The following is a 20,441-nucleotide window of genomic DNA, read 5'->3' as shown; positions in this document are numbered from 1 at the left end:
TGTGTGTGCAGTGGAAGTGAGTGACAAGAGTTAAAGAGGGCTTAAAAAGGTTTGTTTGATGTCTCACATTAACCTATAATTCACTATAAATACATTTTGAATTGGTAATTGAAGCGAAGGCATGTGATTCTTTTGGAATCGAAGCATACACACCTGTTTGGCACTGATCTCCTCTGCGGTTTTGCATTCTTCCAGCAGTCCAAATATTTTGCACAGATCATAGGGACTGCACCTTTCTGCTGAGAGCAGGCCCCTAGGAACGGCAATGCTGGCTGGTGTGTTAGCAGAGTAGACTTTCTGGCTGAAGTGTGTGTTCAGAATAATGTCACAGCTGAAACCCTGAATGGAAAGACTTTGCCTGCAAAGAGATTAAGTACATTAGTTTTAGATTCAGGGGACAGCAGTTGTTTCAGTGTTATTGTTGCATTCTGTGCCTTTGCTCTGCACGAGTTTGGAACACTGAATTCACCATGAAATTAAACATATTTAAAGTGTTGGGCAATGATCAACAGCTTGTATTGTGATTCTGTTGATAACAGATGCAAAGACTCAGATTTTACCCTACAGCAAATGTAGGAGATCATTGCACAAACGTAGGGGGGCTGAGAGCTCGAGACTGTTTGAATGTCAAACTCAGATAAGGTACCATCCACCTCCACAGGTCTTTTCACTAGGTACCACCGTGCGCAAAGTACAAGTTCAAAAACGTTCACCTCCTCCGAGGCAAGTAAAAAAACACAACGGATGCGTCTGTCCTCTTTTACTGAGGTAAAAGATGCATTTTCCATGTAAGCAAGGTTCTTAAAAGGCTGTGCCTCGCAGTGCTGCACAGCTTGATTAAAACACTTTCCAAATGTGACATCATGTGTGGAAAAATACTTCAACACCCGTCACAATCAAACAGGCCGAGAGGTTCGCTGATGAAAAACACCGAATCAAATGCAAAGACTGCGTACGTGTGACCTGAAGTGCTCTCATGTTTGATTTTGCCCGTTTTTTAACTGTTACCAGCTTGAACTTCACTCATCTGTGTGTGCCAAGAAAGAGAAGCTGAACTTCTCTAGAATATCTCAGAAAAACATCTCCGGTCAAGTGTCTCAGCTAATCAAGGTAAAGGACACACACACCTGAGTGGAACCGCGCCTGAGAATATAACAACTTGACTAACAGCCAGATAATTATATGGCAAGTTGTTTGTGGTAAGTTTGAGTTACGACTTAATATCTTCCACATGTGACACGGATAATGGTGCGATGATGGCTTATCGCTGACTCAGAGCCAAGAGCACTGTGTGACTGGAACTGCTGTACGTGCCGCAGCTCGTCTAGCTGAACCAGAAAAATTAAACACACAGTTAAAGCGGAAAACAACAATTTGTTTGGATGTGCATTGGAAACAGGAGGAGAAGAGAATATTCACAACACAAATTATCACATACACTCATGCCTATCATACACTAAGAGACTTTAAAAAGACTTTGGAAAGAGTGAGAATCCTGCAAGGTCACTATTTGCAAGACTACAACTAGATTCCTTTTGGGATTATTTCCCATCCTGCTCCTGGTGGAAAAAATGACGCCAAACTCCCTTTAAGAAATACTACATATTACAATTCCTCATGTATCCACAAAAACACAAGAAATAAGGACATGTGTCAACAGTATTCTCGTCACTTCGGCATCAATATAGCCCATAAAGATAAACTGTATTCGCATGCAATTTACATTTTGGATTTTGTGGCCTCAACTTGTCACCAGCCTCCGTTGGTCAGGTGCACTGTTTTAGTGGGAGGAGAGGTGAACTGTTTCAACAATGAAAATTTCTCACTAAAACGAGGTACACGCCGAATCCACAGTCCAACAGAACCAAGACTTTGTTCTTATTTTAGTGCCCTCGTGCAGTCCCCTCCATCATAACTGTCTACCTAATTCGCTGCTTCTTGTTTGGTGCTCTAAAGAGCGCACTAATTATTCATTTGCACGAGCAAGACTAGAAACTTAACGATAATGTTAAAGATGTTTGATTTTGCTGAATGTCAAGACAAGGAAAAGACTGACTCAAGATGGCTGGGGCTGTTTTATAACCAGTTTACACCACACGATCGAGATCATGGGAGCACCAACTGAGTTAAAACTCCTATTATTTTATTTGGACATTGGAAATTTGTCTGTGGTAAGTGTAAGGCTGGTGCAAGGTTCTGTTTCTGTCTTTATTTCGGGGAATGTTTTGGTCATTTTAGAGGCTCTAGTATGTCTTTCTATTGAATTACATTAGACTGAGAGGTGTTTCTAATAATTTGTCGACCCTCTAAGTGCAAATACTGTTCCCTTTTAGAAATAAAAGTGGAGCATTATTAATCATAATATAGATATTATTATATATTCACAAGATAGATATGTAAATAGATATTCAAGCTCTATAGCAAACAACGTAGGAAGAGGGTGGACACAATTACACACCTGTAACGTTGCTAACGCTATTGATTAATCCATTATTTTCTCAATTAATCGTTCTGTCAATCGCAGAAAATGGTGAAACATGGCTGTGTAATTTCCCACAGCCAGAGCTGACGTCTTCAGATTGTGTGTTTTATCTGACTAACAGTCCAAAAATCCAAAACTATTCAGTTTATCATCAAGTATGATGAAGAAAAGCATAAAACTCTCACGTTTAAGAAGCATGAAACCTGCAAATGTTTGGCTTTTTTGTTTAAAAAAACACTAATATGATTACTCAGTCATCAAAGTGGTTGCCAATCAATTTTCTGTCAATCAGCTAATCAGTTAATCGACCAATCATTGCAGCTCTGATCTGTACAGCCTCGTTGTAGAGTTAAATCAACACATAAATAACATTTAAAATATATAATGTAATCTTGGGAAAAGGTAGTATTTTCAGGTTTTTGTCCTTGACTGCATTCACCTGACTATACATGGTCACGGCTCTGTTTCCACCCCCTGCACTGTCGGCAGTCGAGCAAGATTAATGGACACAACGGTATGCATTCACCACATCCAGCACAGACTGTATGCTTTACCACGCTGGTGCAGACACTTGGATGAATCATCCATTAGTCAACGGTAAATTAATACGCTGGTATTCTGACAGTCAATACCTGTAGTCATTAATCAAGTGAACATACCTGAGACTCACTGGTTACACTATTCAAATCATCCTGTCTGTCGTTAAGTCAGATTATAGAATAAATACTGAATCCTAGTTAGACTGAGTAAGCATAATGACAATAAATAACATTTTAGAATACTTGAGAATGATAATAAATAATACATATTATCATTTCCTCCGGGTACTCCAGCTTCCTCCCACAGTCCAAAGACATGCAGATTAATTGGTGACTCTAAATTCCCCGTAGGTGTGAATGTGAGTGTGAGTGGTTGTCTGCTCTATGTGTCAGCCCTGTGATAGTCTGGTGACCTGTCCAGGGTGAACCCTGCCTCTCACCCAGTGTCAGCTGGGATAGGCTCCAGCCTATTACGGAAAATGTACGGACAATGAATGAATGAATATTATCATTACTTGCAGGGCTAGCTATAGATATCCATCAAACACCCAAAAACAAAAGTGGTTTTTGAACTCTGCTGTTGTATTTTACACTGAAACATACAGTGTTGGAAATAACATTACTTTACATTAAGTATATTTAATTAAGGACTATACTTCAGAACAATTTTGAGGTAATTAGAGTATCTCCATACTATGCCACTTAGTACAAAAACTGCACTACATGTCGGTGGGAAATATTGCACTTTTTACTTTATGTATTTATTAGCTACTTTTCAGATTAAGATTAAATCTAAAACATAGAATCCGTTCATAAAACACAATACAATGTTATACCTGACAGCCTGTTATCCAGCAGGATATATTACGTTATAATAAGCGCTACTTCAGTCAGCTATAAAAACAAAGTACTGTTTACATGTTAATGTATCAGAACTACAGAATATAATGTTATTATTTTCATTATTAAACAATATGACGTTATCTCTGGGTAAAAGCTTTGTTCTACTAATCTTTTCTTAATCTTATTTCGTCTTTTTGCCACTCTGAAACCTGCACCAAACCACATTTTTTGCTCACATGAACTTGTTGACTCTGCATGAGTACTTAAACTTTAGATAAAATGTTTATCCGTCCAACATCTGAGCAGAGATCAGTTAATCACCCACAGCTATACAGTCATGTTAGTAGAGCGGAACGTACTGTTCACGGGAACAGGTACAACACCCGCACAGGAAGTGTGTGACCCCATTGTGAACAGGTGAGTGGGCAGCTGTCATCATCAGACAGGTAGTCAGGTTAAGGAGTGGCCCCGGTTGCTGGCGTCACAGCTCGTAAGTGAATAATCCCTGCAGGTATTTCCGCTCAGGCATCGGCCCACTCACAACAAGGCGTGGGAGGTGGGAGGAGCGAACCTACTCTCTACAGGAATTGTGGAGGAGTTTAACCCCTGGTGAGTGTCACACAGGAAGCTGATAACAGGAATTTTACCAGACATGCGTGTGCTTTAAATTCCGGGTTTTTCCACTCATCTTCCGCCTGTCGTGTCCCTTTATAAGTTGGATAAATGAAAATCTCTGCAGAGAACATTAAGCATGTCGTCAGCTGTTCTTGGTTATGATTTAGGGACTTTTTATTGAGTTAGAAAATTGATTGATTTAAAATGTAAACCAAATGCTGTAGCTGCAGAAAGTATTTAACACAAACAAAAGGGGATTTAAATACGGTCGCTCAGAGGAGTAATCGTTCTTTGAAAGAGTAAAAGTGTTTGGAGGGGGCTTTACTCTATCTTGTGATTTCAGGAACAGAATACAACAGGGAAGGAGAGGTGCTAAAGCCAGAGATACTCTCCAACCACCATGTGTTTTCAATCTCACTCCTTTGGCTCCCTCCACGCTCTGCTCCCAAATGCTCCAGAAAATAATCCTACTGTGTTTTTTCCCCGGTTTGCTGGAAATGACCTAACTACTGCCAGGAAGAGGAATGTGAAGCATTCCCTGGAGCTGTTCGTGACGTCAGAGCGCTGAGGAGGCCCCTGCGCTTCCGCCAGCCTGGATATTCCAGAGTACACTCAACCTAAACTCCCAACAGCTGGAGTCAACTGCTTCCTCGCTCCAACTCCAAAACAATCCAGAGAAACACACACACATACACGCCGCCCCCTCCTAGCCTCTCCACCCTGCCCTCACATCTGGGCCTTTGCTGCTTACTAATGTGAGCTGCAAACAGCACATTTTTAAACAGGAAAACTTCAGTATTCTTCAACCTGGACCATATTTTCCCTTGTTTTTGTGTCAAAGTGACTAATGCAGACATTAACTTTTGAAATTAAAAACAGGCAGTGTAACCACCCATGGCAATTTTGCACCGTCATTGTACATCCACTTAAAGTGCTTGATTTTACCGCTTGTTATACCTTTCTGACAAAATCATTTGCACGATCATTTAAAGTCTCGCTCAAGGAGAAGTGTCGTTCTGAAATCTCGTGAGAGGTGACTTGTTGGTGAAAACACAACAATGAAAACATTAGTGAGAGATGGAGAGAGGAGTGCCGGGAAGAGTTTGTTGCGTTTGAGTACAGAGCGAGTAGCTTAGTGTTGTCTGAAAGATTTTCAGTGTCATGGCTGAATATTTAGCTGATTCATCAATGTGAAGAAGTGCGCAAGATTTCAGACTTCTTCTTGAGTGAGACAAACAATCAATCAAGCCGAGTAGGTATAAACGCAGCTGGAGCAGCTACGTAACTCGACCACCATACCTACATGATCGTCCACCTTCGGCCCTTAAAGTTTCTTTATGCTTCTGCATACACTCGACGCAATGTGCACGCAGTTGCTCCGCAGTTGCCGTGTGCCTATCATAGTTCTGCGTCCTGTTGGTCTATGTCGCTATGCAATTCCCCGCCAAAGTGCTTGGGTGCGCAGTGTTCTTCTTTATACCTACCTAGACTCTGTGACGTCTATGGTTCATTGTTTCTTATCTTCCGACAAATGCTCTTATTACAATTGTTACGATGATAGCAAAGAGAGAGGCGACTGCACTGATGGTCTGTACGCCCGTTGAATGCCTCGAGGCGGTGTTGTGGTACTGCAGCAGGAAGTGAAACCTTGCGAAATGCCGGAAATGATGTAGTTTGAAGGACCAATCATAGTTCTTGCGGTCTGCATTGGGTCTGCGTTGCCTCGACGCATGGTTACAATTTTTTGGAGGTGCACGTCGCATCTCTGCGTCGGTTGCAGAGGGATGCAACGCCTCCACAAAGCCCTCTGCGTCGTGGGTATGCAGAAGCATAAACCTTGAGAGGTTGTTAAGATTAGGCTGAGGGTTACATCTCGTTGCTTATTAGGTGATTCACTTCTTTGTGTATAGTGAATAAAGTAAATGGATAAAGTGGATTGTGGCTACATTTGGCCTCATTTTAACTGATACAATGTCGCAGGATTCAAATAATCGATACGTTGGTGGCTTTGTCTTGTACTGGTAATTGGTGCAGTTTGCATGTCATTTTCGCTTTAAAAAGAATAAAGCTGCATCTATACGTGTCTCTCGCCAAGCTAAACATAAAGAAAAATGTTTTATTTATCTGTGGGTCCTTTCCATAACATTGTCAGACAGTTAAAATAACAATCTGAACCTGTCAGTGGCAAAACAAGCACTTTTAGTGGATGTAAATTGACAGTGTTAAATGCACCGATTGGTTACATTGCAGCCTGTTTTGCAGCTGCCGACTACAACGTTATCTCTTAATACTGAATAATTTCAAAACACTGATGTTATTATTAGATAATCAGACACAAAAACATTAAAAATACTTTAGTTTTTATGACTTCCAAAGAATTACTATTAACCAGTTCTCAGTGTTTAACCTACACATGTATGTGTTGTAATCTGTTAATCCGTTTGCCTCCTCAGCATTATTCTGTGAGATCCTGTAACTCTTTGTCCTGCTTTCAGTGAGTCAGTCTTGTATTGTGTAACTGCGTCTTTTTTGTGTGTGTAGTTTTGGATCACTGACCAAGTCACGATGATGTCAAAACAATCAAAAACAAGGAAGTGCAAGATAAAGTTGCACTAATCAGTGTAGTATTCATTTGTCACACAAATGTGTCACCCTACCCGTCGTGTGAAACGTGTCCGCCCTTATTACAGCTGAAACATTAATTGCTTAGTCCATCAACAGAAAATTAATCGGCAGCTATTTTGATAATTGATTAATCACAAGTCACTTTTTTCAGCGCCTCATTTGCAAAACTTAAAATCACTGTAAGCCTTTTATCTACGACTGTTGGCTGGACAATTTTAAGATGGTTGTGGGCTTTAGGAAATTATGACGTGCATGTTCCACTACTTTCAGACATTTTATAGACCTGATAATTAATCAAGCATATAATCAGCAGATTAATTAAAAGTGATAATAACTGTTAACTCCCATCCAAACTCCTATAACAGCTTGCAATTCGTCTTAAACTGCAGGAGAACCCCCTGAAGTGACAAATGATCCTTATTAATAAATCTCCCAAAGTTTTCTGCAGCTGGTGTTCAACGGCTGTCACTTTCAGACTCTGCTGGCTGCCCTGCAGCATCAAATATCCAAATCAAACTGCATGCAAACTGCAGCAAAATGTGATAATTATTTCAGTTCACCCTCCAGACACGTTTTAAAACATGTGAAATACTCTGCTTTGAACAATAATTTGTGTCTGATATGGTTTTTCTACAAAAACTATAAAGCATCTACTGCATATGAGACATATTGTAAGTCCCGTCTCAGTGTGTGTTCACTGGAGGTTTCAAGTTTCCTCGTCACACTTGTGTCAGTTGCATAATGGGCCCAGCATTGGCTCCAAACTAGCTGTGATGTCATAATATCCTGCTGGTTTGTTCATGTATCAATCTCAGATTTAAATTGAGCACAGAAAAACTTTTCCTCCTTCAGCAAATTAAATTGAAAACAGTCTTCTCGTGTCAGATTCTGCACGTACATCACTCTGCAAAGTGAGGGTGTAATCATCCAGGTGAAGAAACAAAGAGCAAAACACATTTTAAAGCAGATGGGGACTGTGAGGGTGACATGTACTGCATCGTCTCACCATGGTGGGTATATGTGGACGATATCTCTGGGTGCCGGAATCAGCTGGGCTGCAGTCTCTCTGTTGAACAGCACCAGCACACAAGCTCTTTCCTCACAAAGAGGGTGACTGTGTTGGTGGCCCTCTCCGGGAGGCCGGTGGTGCTCACAGTGCGCCAGTTGCATGCTGCACTCCTCCTGAACCTCCAGCACCTCCAGCACCAGCACACCAGGCCTGTCCGCTGGAGAGCACAGCAACAACAACACAGATGTTGAGTGTGTGTGTGTGTGTGTTTGTGTGTGTTTAAAGACTGTACTGCTCTCACGGACTCTTGCTCTCTGTGGGACTCATTATGCGTTATGAGAGTAATTCATTTTAAGCATCAGAACAATTCGCACTGCATAACTGTGAAGCTGTTACTGACTCAGGCTGAGTTGGATATGAAACCCAGTGAATCCCACTGGGTGAGTGTGCAAATGTTTGGAATTTCACCACAGCGCTGACTGTGCTTTTGGCCCGCACCATAAAGTCGACAGAGATTCTTAAGAAGAACAAATCGAGACAATGCCCTGAAGCTGTAAATCAAACTGAGATAAGAGAGCAACTTGGCTGCATGTAAATGTTGAGTGTAAAATTGATTGCATTGAATTATGAAAATTGCAGCATGAGAGCTCACAGCCAATGCAGATCTGTTCTTGTGTACGTTAACAATCCTTGAAAGTGGCCGGAGGGGGGAATTTTAATACGATATGAGTAAATCATACCAAAGGGATCGCTGGAGAGTGATTAAGTTTTAACATGCATTTGTCCAAACATGAATCCTAAGTGCTTCATTTGTGCTCTGTGCCTCCCAGATTAAAAAATAATCAGAATTACCGCGGGCAGTGGGCCAAAACTGAGAATGTCCTTAAGTCCTCCTCTTGGCCTATAATGATCTGATAAGTTGTAGGCAGGGCATCGTGTCAGGAAACACTTGAGGCCTGTGTGTAAGTGCACTGACATCACGCGCCGAAATTACAGCAACAAAGATAAACAGGTGTCCTGTAACAGCATGATCGAGCCAGTGTTGTTATTGTTAAGCGTGTACCAGGGAGTGGGACAAATTGGAAAGGAACACACTCTGCTAAAGGGGTTTAATTACGCACTCTGCACGCCATCGGATTTTAACCGTCTGAAAACTCTACATAAACAGAAGCTGTCATTGATGCAAAAAAAAAAAAAAAAAAACACCATTGGACTTTGAAAATGAGGTTAAGTCAATATAAACCTCCACGCTTAAACCCTCTGTTTAAGTTTTCACACATTACGCTAATCAAACCATCTACTGACCGCGAAGCTGGATCAGGTGGGTGTCTACTTTTTCCACAATCAACTGTCACCTTTAAGCCACTGCTTGTGTCCTATTACAAGGCGATACTTAACTAGAGAACACAAGTGGTTTGGTTCACCACGGAAAGGAAAAAAGAACTAGGCAAGCAGTTTCCTGTCACCTACATACTGAGTTCACAGTTCAGAGCCACACTGATCAACTTGCAGCCGGCACTTCCTCAGCGTCTCCGTACACATAGAAAAGAATCACGCCTGCTTCGAGACAGGCTTCATCCCACTCACAAATCAAAGTTCATTGTTAATGCGAGCTGTGGTCCAGAGGTCAATGTGTACAGCATCCTGTGGAGAGTACAGTAGAGTCTGTGTGCATCACCTGTTGTTGCTGAGGTGTCAGAGACGGACTGGTGCCTCCAGAAGCTCACAGCTGACCTCTGTCTGCATTGCAGTCGATTCAGCCTCTCAGCCAGACCTCCGCTGTGCAACAAACAAACACAAGGGTACAACAGATGACATGATAAACTCACGCGGCTTGAACAAAAGCATGTGCAAAATTGTTTATTTCAAAGACAGAGACTTTCTGATGCAAAACACAAGCTGTCAAAGACTACAGATCTGTCAGATTTGGTGGGCTTGGAGCTGCCAATGACATTTAGCACCCACATCATGACACCAGGTGTCCCTTTCATCGTCAGTTCTGCAATGGAAACATTGCCGCCAGAGTTTGACTGTCATCTGGCAGTGAGCAAGAAACATGTCTTGGTACTTTGTTTGCTTTTATTATGAGGCAATAGACTCTGACACTTGGAATGAATAATAAAGTGCAGGAGGGATGTAATGATCAGTTTTAATCAGGTATCAGCTACACGTCGCACATTCACAGAACGCATAGTTACTTCATTTAAAGATTCACACAGAAGTAAATCCTCCAGTTCATCACTTATGACCCACGAGAAATGTGTGGCGGTGTATTTATCTGCAGAGACCCTGCCCTCTGCCTGTATTCTCTTCTTATTTTGCTGTGTTCAGGACATTCCTGGGTGTGTATGCCCCAGCTGATAACAGCATGCAGCTAAGATCAGGACTTTATAAAAAGGTAGCGACCAGGTGCGAGATCGTAGGCAGCATGCATCCAAGAGGATGCTACAAAAATTGCAGACACAGTGCCAAAAAAAACACAAAAATAGAGCGAGATGAAACGCCACGTGGACGAAGCCCATTCAGAATCTGGAGTTGTCTTTCACTTTCACTGGCGAGCACTGAGAGAGAGGACGGAGATGAGGTGGTCTGTGGAGTTGACCTGTTTTCTGCCTACTGGAAGTTGCTGTGGTTAGCTTAGTTAGCTTGCTCATCAAATCTAACGCTCCTACAACTGTACATTAGCTTGCAGTGTATGTGCACACAGTGTAGGGCGGAGGGGCCAAGTCTGAATGCTGTGTACACTAAGTATATGGTATTTTATGCAATTGCGTTCACCCAATGAAAATGCTGTTGTAATAATCAGTCATGTTTCCTAAAGACTTAATTTCCTACACAATATCCCGCCAAAATTGTTAACAATAACAGTTACTTATTAACATTTATTTAGTGAGATGTTGTCATGTTTTATAGGATCATGTGCAGTGTTTATTATGTACATTGCAAAGTGATGCACCTTTCAGCTGCATTTAAAATACGATTTCATCATTGAAAAATGTGATTAATGATTTTGTATGGCTCTTAAAATATATGCAATATTTTCTCAGATAGTGTGTAACCTTATGGATTAAACTGTGCTCCATGTTGACTGTTTTCTGAGTGTTTTCTCAGCCCCATGTCATCTTACACTACAATGATTCCACATGCTGTAGCACACATACTTTAAATGAGGGGAAGTAGTGAGCACTAGTATTGGATCAGAGAGTTTCGATATCAGAATTAGTATCACAACACAAAGAGCTGAATTCCCTGACGTGTCTTTAAAGTTACAAGAACATTCAAACCTTTGAAATTTCCGTTTCTTTTTGGCGGAGTCTTCAGGGGTCTTGGACTCCCTCTTGGACTGCGGTTTCTCAGGCGTCTGCAGCATCGCCTGAGCCGATCTGACCCAGTCACTGACTGACCTTTTGCTGCCCTCACCAGTTTGGCTCTCAGTGTCCAGTCTGCTCGAGGTCACTGTGCCCTCAATGTTCTCGCCATCAGAAACATAGCCTGAGATCTCCAGCTCTGGCATCTAGGGATCAGATGATAATTACGGATTAATTAACTTTAAAAAAAATAATCATAATAATTTGACGCAATTTTAAAATAAGATATCTAAATTAATTCAATCATTTTAAAAGTGTTAAATCACAGATAAAATGCCACTATATATCAGGGGGATTTTAGATATTTAAAATGGCCTCAGCTTTCGGTAAATTCACACTGAGTCATTAAAGATTAAATAAAACAATGAACTCAATCAGGCATAGGGTGGATATGGTACACTGCTACACAGTCAGACTGATTAATTCACAAGATATGTTAACAAAACAAAATCTTTTTTGCTGTATCACTGCTCACTGCACCTGAGGGAATCAGTTCTCATGGAAAAATCCACAAGAAACCTGAGTTCCTGTCATGTGCAGACAAGACCAGCATACCAGGCTCTGTCAGCCAACGTGCTCTCTTATTTGAATCAACTTGACCCTGCTAGGCGGCGTGCCAGCAGACGTCACACTCTAACCAGCTACAGAGAGAAAGGAACACTATGTTCCTGGCCCCAGCTCAAAAATGTTTTCACCCGGCACTGAAAGCATTGTGAGTACACAGCTCTGCGCAGCCTCGTCCACTCACATGTTTCCCTGAACAAACAGTAGTAAAAACACGTCTATAGTCCTGCTCTGATGACACATCCCTGATCTAGTGAGGAGCACTATTGTGTTGGAGGTCGCTGACCCTCTGTGCGGCTGAGGTTAGCGGACCGAGACACGCTCCATCTGGGAAGTGGCCTTCCTCTTTGGCCTTGAGATGCAAAGTCGCCCTCACAGCTCCGCCTATCCACATTCAGCGCTAGTACAATAACACAGAAATCTGGCAGACATATACGTCGAGTGAGTCAGCCCTGCATTTATCTGGAATATTAAACTTTGACTTGGAATGGGATGTTCTCCTCTGTATCCTGTTAGATCCGGTTTGATTTAAAATTGGCAGCGTTTGAGCAAGCTTTCCGGGCAGCAAAGAAATTCAAACTAGGTTGTTCCATTTTGCTGCTCTAATTAAATCAAATTCTATCGTATTGTGATTTTGTAATGCTAAAATAAAACGCCACATACCCAAATGCTATTCCCATTACCGAATCTGGATTTGAGTTATGAGCAATCAAACTGTCAAAAAACACACAACATGTATACATTCCAGTTCAAGCATACTTGAAAAACTAGGACCAATAAGAGTCTCTCTGTCTAGTAGGCCTCTGACCACAAGCCTCCTGTTGGGTGATCTTAAATCTTGTTTGACCCCAGAGAGCCGATAGCAGCAAATAAACTGTGACAAGAGGAAGTAGCTGGGTCTGTGGGGGTGATGTCAATCTGTCTACAGGCTTCCTCTTGACATACACCCTGCGAAAACTGAGCGCGTCATCACAAAATACTGGTTACTTATATGTGAAGCTGCAATGACTGATAATAACAATAATTGTTAGTTGCAGCCCTATTTAAAGGTACCTTGAGTTTTTTTTTTGGTGCTGTCATGATACTGGAATTTATAACTTCCATACAATACCTTGAAAAAGATCAATATTTGAAGTGAGTTTTGATACCGCGGGGAAAATCTGACAATAACGTTATACAATTTAAAGGTTTTATTAAATATAACGAGGCTATAACATGACAATGACGACTTTCTTTTCTTGGTTAGTAGCATTTACATTAAGGAAAACAATATTCTTCTTGCAGTTGTGCACATATTCAACATCCTCTGAGATTTTTACACTCAAAATGCAATAAAGTGCATGTTAAAAATAAAACTGCCGCAAAAGCCTGTATGCAGCCAGACTGAATGAGATGAGAGACAAGAAGACAGGACTGTGAGTGACTGAGAAGAGGTGAGAATATGGGCGCACTGCAGCAGGGTGTTTGTGTGTGTCATCTTGCTGTCGGAGAGAAAAGAAAGTAAGAGAGTGGTATCAAAAGTATCGATACTAAGGAAAATGCGTATTCAAACTGTTTCAAATCTTCAGAATCAACACTGACAGCACTAGCTTATTCAGTTGATAACTGGTGTCAACCATCGCCAAGCCGTGCAAGAACATTTTCATAAACCACTATCTACAAAACCACATCACCTGTGTAATTTGACCACATCTAGCCGATCAATTACATGTTGTAAATATGTGCTGTGACGACTGAACGCTGTGTGCAGTCTTGAACCTGAGCACAACACCTTCACCACTCCTTGAACATTCTGTCAGTGCCAGCCCTGCCTTTAACAAACACTGCTGCTGAATGACTTCCGAGAAGGAACAGTCAATCCAAGTCTCCGCAGCACACAGGAGGGCCCACAAAAGATTGGCTACTATGATAACACACGTGTTTGTCTAATAAAATAGCAGGAAATGTGTGTTCAGTAAACCACAATGAACGCATCGTATTACGTGGCGTTTCTGCGATTACATTCACTATCTATAAATCTGCTGATTATTCTGTCGATTAATATTGACAGAGCAGTGAAAAATGCCCATCACAATTTCTTTGAGCCCAAGCTGACATCACTGAATGACATGTTTCGTCTTAAAAACAGTGAATTGAATGTTTTTGGGAGTTTTGACTGTGATGCAACACAAAAAAGGAGTAAATACCCACATTTAAGAAGCTAAAACCATCAAATGTTTAGCATTTTTGCTTGAACAATAAACTTAACATTCAACATAAGCTTAATAAGCTAAGTTTAAGTTTTGATTTCCAGTATAAACCCTACTGAAATGGTTTCATTCTTTGTGCATCTGAGTTTCAGAGAATCAAAAGCAACTACTGCCTTCAATTAAGCACAAAAGTTTCATTTTCATGTATTCCCAACTGTTTCAACATCTGCCTTGGATCAGGGAATAAGTGGCAACTTCTCCCTCCACACTCTGTCAGCTCTTTATTGCTACCTCAGCCTGTGAACTTTGACAGTTTGGAGTACAACCTGAACCTAGAAAGAGCACAGTGCAATGCTGGTTTGAGCCTGTCAAGCCCTTTCAGGACATGGGACCATGACTGCAACACTCCACCTAGTGGTGTGATGGGTGACGGTTCAATCAAAACAAATTTAATGAAAATAACTAAAACAACACTGATATGAAGACTGAAAATTAAACATTATAACACAAGTATCCAATAAACTGAAATACATGCATTCATGCCAGGGAAGGCAGCACCAATGTTAAAGTTCATTGGGTTTAATACACACAGTGAAGAGAATATCATCTGGTGTCTCACTGGACTCTAGGAAAAGTACTGACGCTTATGGCACTACTTCTAGGATAACTGCATGCACTGGTTCTCAACTGTACACTTATAATTAGAAACATACACTGGACTTAATAAATTGTGTAGAATTTAAGTGGTTTAGTGGCGCCATCTAGTGTTCAATAAAATATATAACACTCTTGAGAAAATGTGTTGCATGTTACATACAGGCTGAAGCAACATAAAGTATCAAGAGTTAGTGTAATTCACTCACATTCGCAGCTTCCAGAGGGAAGACTTCTGGTTTTTCATCAGAGGGCTCTGATTCACATTCAGAGATTTGCTGCCCACTGTCCTTTTCAACATCCTCCTCAGATTCATCCAGATCGCTGTCTGTGTCAATAACAGGAGGGTCATCTATAGAAAGAAATTAAATCATAAAGGAAAACAATAGGTTTAAGTTTGGCAAAATATTCTTAAAGGGATACTCTGCCAATTTTTAACCAGCTTTGTATGAGATAAATGTGGGTACTATGTGTAAATGAACTGTGTTAAACTTCCGTCCGTCTTGCCAGTGCATTAAATATCCCTGCTCATTGGCATGACATGAGGCCTGTTTCCACCGCAGGAACTTCGGGGTAATTTTATGGGGCCGGGGCCGTTGCTGCATGTCTCCACCGCAGGAACCACCCCAAAGGACAGAGTTCTGGAACTTTTACAGGGGCTAAACAAGTCCCTGCCTCGGAGTTGGTACTCAGAACAGCCCTGAAAAACTCCTGGGTGGGGCTTGGGGTTTACTTGGTGCTGATTGGATATACTCAAGGCGGGATGTGACGTCAACACAAAGCGACAAAATAGCCGGCATTTTTAAAACAGCAGACGAGGAGTCGCATCTGCTTTCTTCTTTGTACTTCTGCCTCTTCTTCTTTGTTGTTGTTATTCTTTGTTTGTTTCTTTGCCGTGTCAAAATGGTCGCACAATGATTACGTCACATCCAGAGCCCGGTAGCTTCACAGGAACCTTCCTCCTACTCCGCCCTCTCAGTGGAGACACGGCAGTTGAGAGGGCCGAGCGAGAGGATGTTCCTGTAAAGTTCCTGCTCCCCAAATAGTACAAGGAACTTCTTCAGTGGAAACGGGCCTATGGAAATTTCACCGACCCCTGGGCTGCTGCTCAAACTATAGAATGTACTTCCTCATTTTTGTATACCTGCCACCACCACCGACACAAAGCGTATAGAAACAGATGGGGAGAGAGAGAAGAGACCCCTCCCCTCAAACACAATCCACACGGTAAAACTAGGAAGTGCTGATCAAATATGAACCAAAATTCCGGTACTGCGTTGCCTTTTTCTCGCCTAAAATGTTTTCTGAAACATATTTCAGCTTACTGTTTGACTGTAATTCAAAATTGTTTGTTACCAGCCAGCTGCCATTTTGTTTTTGGATGTGCAACTCGCATTACGTCATCCACCAGCGGGAGCATTTATTGGTCTGGTGCGGCACAGTGCATTCAGGTAGCTGTAGGATTTCGGTCTCTCGGTAAAAGCAAATGCCACAGCAATTTTTTCTCTTGTCATACAGCACCGATTTCAAAAGTATTTGCGTCTCTATACTGCATCTCTCAGAGCATGTGGAGGGGAATGAAGTGGATCAGTAAGTGGAGATCGTGCAGCTCTTAACAAGTGCCTGAAGTTCCCTCCTCGGGTCTCAGGATGACAGCTGAGTCAACATGACAACTGAGAAAACCCTGGAAAAAGCTACTAAGTGTGCCTTGAGTTACAACTTTCTTGCCACAAGTTAAATGACAAGATCAACACCACCCTCACATCAGAGTGTGTTGCAGTATATATGTCTTTTTTACTATGCATAATGAGCTCATGAAAAGCTGAGGTGCACCGTAAGCAAGTCACGACAGACATAATTTACCTTTGTCAGTTCTGAGCATGTGCAGTGCTCCGGTGTATGACTGAATGGGAGCTGAGGGCCTCCCCGGTCTCTGAGGACGCTGTCGCTGCTGAGCCACAACTCTGAAGAGATGCTTCTCCTGGGTCTCATTATCAGACTGTTCACTGTCAGTGGAGCTCCATGCAATGTGCACTGGGTCCTCATCACAGTGAGCAGCACTGGTCTGTACTGGGCAAACACAAGACAGAGAAATAATGAGGTGTCTATTAAATTTCAATGATTAAAACCATGCAGACATATTCCCACAGGTGCACACAAACCAAAACAAGCACTTAGACAATGTATACTTCTGTGTGTGGACATTATAGCTATTTTACTTAGTTAATTCAAGTAACAAAATTGTGGATCAGTGTTTTGAGTTAGAGTGTTTTTGTTTTTTTTTAACTGGGGTTGCATGATGTACTTATCTTTAGCCAGTGTGTTACATACAGTAGATGTCAGTCGGCACGCCCACAGTTTAAAGAAGCAGGCTGGAGTTCGAGACGGAAGCTAAGCAAGGCACTACTCACCTAAAAAAGTCCCACCTAAAAACTAGTACCAGTTTAAGTGTTTGCTATATTGAGAGTATTTTCACTGCTTTACCTTAATGTCAGACAGTGATTTCCAACTGGGAATGAAGCTGTTATATCCCTTCTCTTCAACACCAGACTCCATTGAAAAAAGCAGTGATTTAATACTGCTGGGCAAAGGGACCACTGGTCAACCGCTGCCTCAATAATTTTTTTGTGTTTGTTACTGTGTGACTTTGGCGTTTAGTTTGGGTTCACCAAATTCACACAATAACACCTAACTGATCAAAGCAGTGGCGGACCAGCAGCTCCTGCATTCATCACGCTAAAATTACTGTTTTTGTCAATGGAGTCTGGTGGCTTTGACAAAGGCATAGACGGAGACTGAAGTCATTAAAGGCTTTCCCATGGGAACGGGCTGTCTGACAGAAAGGTAAAGCGCTGGAAATAGTCTCAATATAGCACACACTTAAACTGACACTGATCTTTTTTGGTGGGACATTTTTTAGGTGGGATGACTGCGGCTCAGAGGTGGAGTGAGCCATCCACTAATCGGAAGATCGGCAGTTTGACCACCCTCTCATCCAGCCTGCATGTCAAAGTATCCTTGGGCAAGATACTGAACTGGCTGTTCCAATAGCGTGCGACAGCCATGGTTACTGACTAGCAGGTGGCACTATGTATGGCAGCCTCGGTCACCAGTGTGTGACATGTGGTGTAAAAACTGCCTTGAGTAGCTGGAAGACTAGAAAAGCGCTATACTAGTGCAGTCGATCTAAAAAAAAAAAAAACTTTTTTTGCTGACCCCTATCCACAGCAGTACATTGCTTAGCTGATGTGTTGGACTCCAGCCTGCTTCTCCAAACTGGGGGTGTGCTGACTGACATCTACTGTATGCAATACGCTGACTATGATTACGTACACAATATTTGCAATTTAATTAGACTGCACAACAAATTACCTGAAGCAGGGGACTGAGCCAACTTTCTGATGTCAGACAGTTTCCTCCCTGATGACTTGAGGTTCTGCAACACAAACAAGTATCAACACCATCAACAATCAGAGCAACAGGGGACTTGTGCATAAGAGTTGGAGAAATGTGAGTATTATATGTGTGTAAATCATGTCATGGTGGATGTTATAGTTATCAACCTTCATCACTGGAGTGCCCAGGAAACTGTCCCCACACCTCTCCCAGCTCTTAGCAGTGGACACAGAGGACAGTGATGATGGCTCTCTCCCCAGTTTTTGCAAACCATTGTCGACATCATCCGGAAAGAAAACACACCTAACGTCTTTGTAGTTTCTTTTACGCTACAAAAAATGCAGAGGAAGAGGAGAACAGGAGGTCAACTCACATTTATCACTTCTAAATTAAACAACTGGTTTAACAGCTCTTACTTAGCCCTGATTCTCATTGAGCTGACTCTCCTGCATCAAGTTTAGTTTATAACATTAATTTAGAACAGCAGTGTATCTGTTGTGATAATAAAGAAAATATATATAACACCAAATCAGTTGACACATGACTGACAGGTAAACTCTACTCGGCTGTGGGCGGGCAGAGGCACATAACTTCTGTTGCTAATGCTAACTAGCTTGTAGCTTAAAGTTAGCTTAAACTCGCTAGCAATGTAGCTAGCTAAGTTAGCTAGCTAGCGAGCGAGCAGGTTTCTTACCTTTCTGGAGGACATGGCGACAAAATAAAGTCAATTAAAGCCGCTGCAGTAGTTTGTGTGTGTGCCCACACAACACTGTATCATCCAATACTTTATATTAACCCACTGTTGTGCAGCAGCGGTTTGCCGGTGGTTGCTAACTCAGTAGCTTGCAGACTAACTAGCAACACAGCCGGAGCTGTAGCTGTTGCTCAATCTGAAGCAGAGAGAGGGGTTGTTTCATTATCCAACAGCGTGGACCGGAGGAGGGTGGAAAGTAACGCAGTACATTTACTCAAGTATTATTATTTTAAGTACATGTACTTTACTTGAGGATTGTCATTTTTATACTTTTACTCCACAACAATTTATGGGCAATTATTATTATTATTTTTTTTTTAGTTATTAATACAAAATATAAATCAACTAACACGTGATGAGGTATTATTATTATTATTATTAATAATAATTAGAGGCTACTCAGCAGTATATAGAGTAGTTTAAATTGGCTCCACCTTTACCTGCAACATTAAAGTGACACATTAATGCATCACTAATTATAATCCAGTAATAAAAATGAGTCTGAAAATGGCCATTACGCATAATACTTTTACTTTTGTTACTTTGAGTAGGCTTTGTTTTAATTCCAGTACTTGTACACTTTTACTAAGGTCAGATTTTGAATGCAGGATTTTTACATTGTGGTATTGCTACTTTTTTAAGAATAAATTGTATCTCTGAATTTTTATTTTATTTTATTTATTTATTTATTTACATTTTAACAATATAAAAACAGACATAAGGGATACAGGACAGAAAGAAGAAAAAACAAATTAATAAAAATGAAATTAATTAAAATAAAATAGATAAATAAAATTAACAATATATTATTATATTTATAATAATAGTAGTAGTAGTAGTAATAACAATAATAATACAGTAGTAATAAGATAAAAGGCAAGACACTGCCAGTTAAAGGGAAAAAAAGTACAATTATGGTGTGGTTAATCAGCTTGACTCTTTACCCTTTTGATGTGTTCAATACAGGGTCCCCAGATTTTAGAAAACTCAGTAAGGGAGTTAAGGTATTGCTGCTTGAACTTGAGTAAAAAATCTGAATACTTCTTTTACCTCTGCAAAATAATGGCCCGCTTGAAATGACGGAAAGTAATTAAGTACATTTTAATCAAGTACTGATAAGAAAAGGTGAAAGTTTGAGGCACCTCTATTCTAATTTACTGTGGTTTTCCCATTTCCTGTTTCTTTATAACTCTACTGCACTACAGTTCAGCAGTGGTAGAAGAAGTAATGTTACTCTGTTATGAGTATGTTAGGTCTTACATTCAAAATATTACTCAAATAAAAGTGCATATGTACATGTACATTATATTATTGGTCATTATTAATCATGTATTGAAATTTTTGCTGAATTTTACAGTCGGAGTGACTCAAAGTGGAGCTAATTTGATCTACTTTACCCCATT

General features: G+C 41.0%; 1 protein-coding gene across 1 annotated transcript in view; it reads right to left on the bottom strand.

The window, feature by feature from the left end:
* Positions 1-19,173, bottom strand: part of spidr (scaffold protein involved in DNA repair) — a 49,311-nt gene extending 30,138 nt beyond the window's left edge. Inside the window, exons 1-9 of the mRNA XM_033649604.2 lie at positions 18,979-19,173; positions 18,452-18,613; positions 18,261-18,324; positions 16,752-16,958; positions 15,098-15,240; positions 11,398-11,627; positions 9,792-9,892; positions 8,111-8,330; positions 154-358 (exon numbers count right to left, since the gene is read on the bottom strand). Of these exons, the coding sequence (XP_033505495.2) occupies positions 154-358; positions 8,111-8,330; positions 9,792-9,892; positions 11,398-11,627; positions 15,098-15,240; positions 16,752-16,958; positions 18,261-18,324; positions 18,452-18,613; positions 18,979-18,993 (1,347 nt within the window). The 5' untranslated portion in view covers positions 18,994-19,173. The remainder of the gene's footprint in view (positions 1-153; positions 359-8,110; positions 8,331-9,791; positions 9,893-11,397; positions 11,628-15,097; positions 15,241-16,751; positions 16,959-18,260; positions 18,325-18,451; positions 18,614-18,978) is intronic.
* Between the last annotated feature and the right edge of the window lie 1,268 nt (positions 19,174-20,441).

Source organism: Epinephelus lanceolatus, chromosome 12, assembly GCF_041903045.1.
Source record: "Epinephelus lanceolatus isolate andai-2023 chromosome 12, ASM4190304v1, whole genome shotgun sequence".
Taxonomy (NCBI): Eukaryota; Metazoa; Chordata; class Actinopteri; order Perciformes; family Serranidae; genus Epinephelus; species Epinephelus lanceolatus.
Note: the sequence above shows the minus strand (reverse complement) of the source record. Positions and strands in the feature narration are given on the sequence as shown.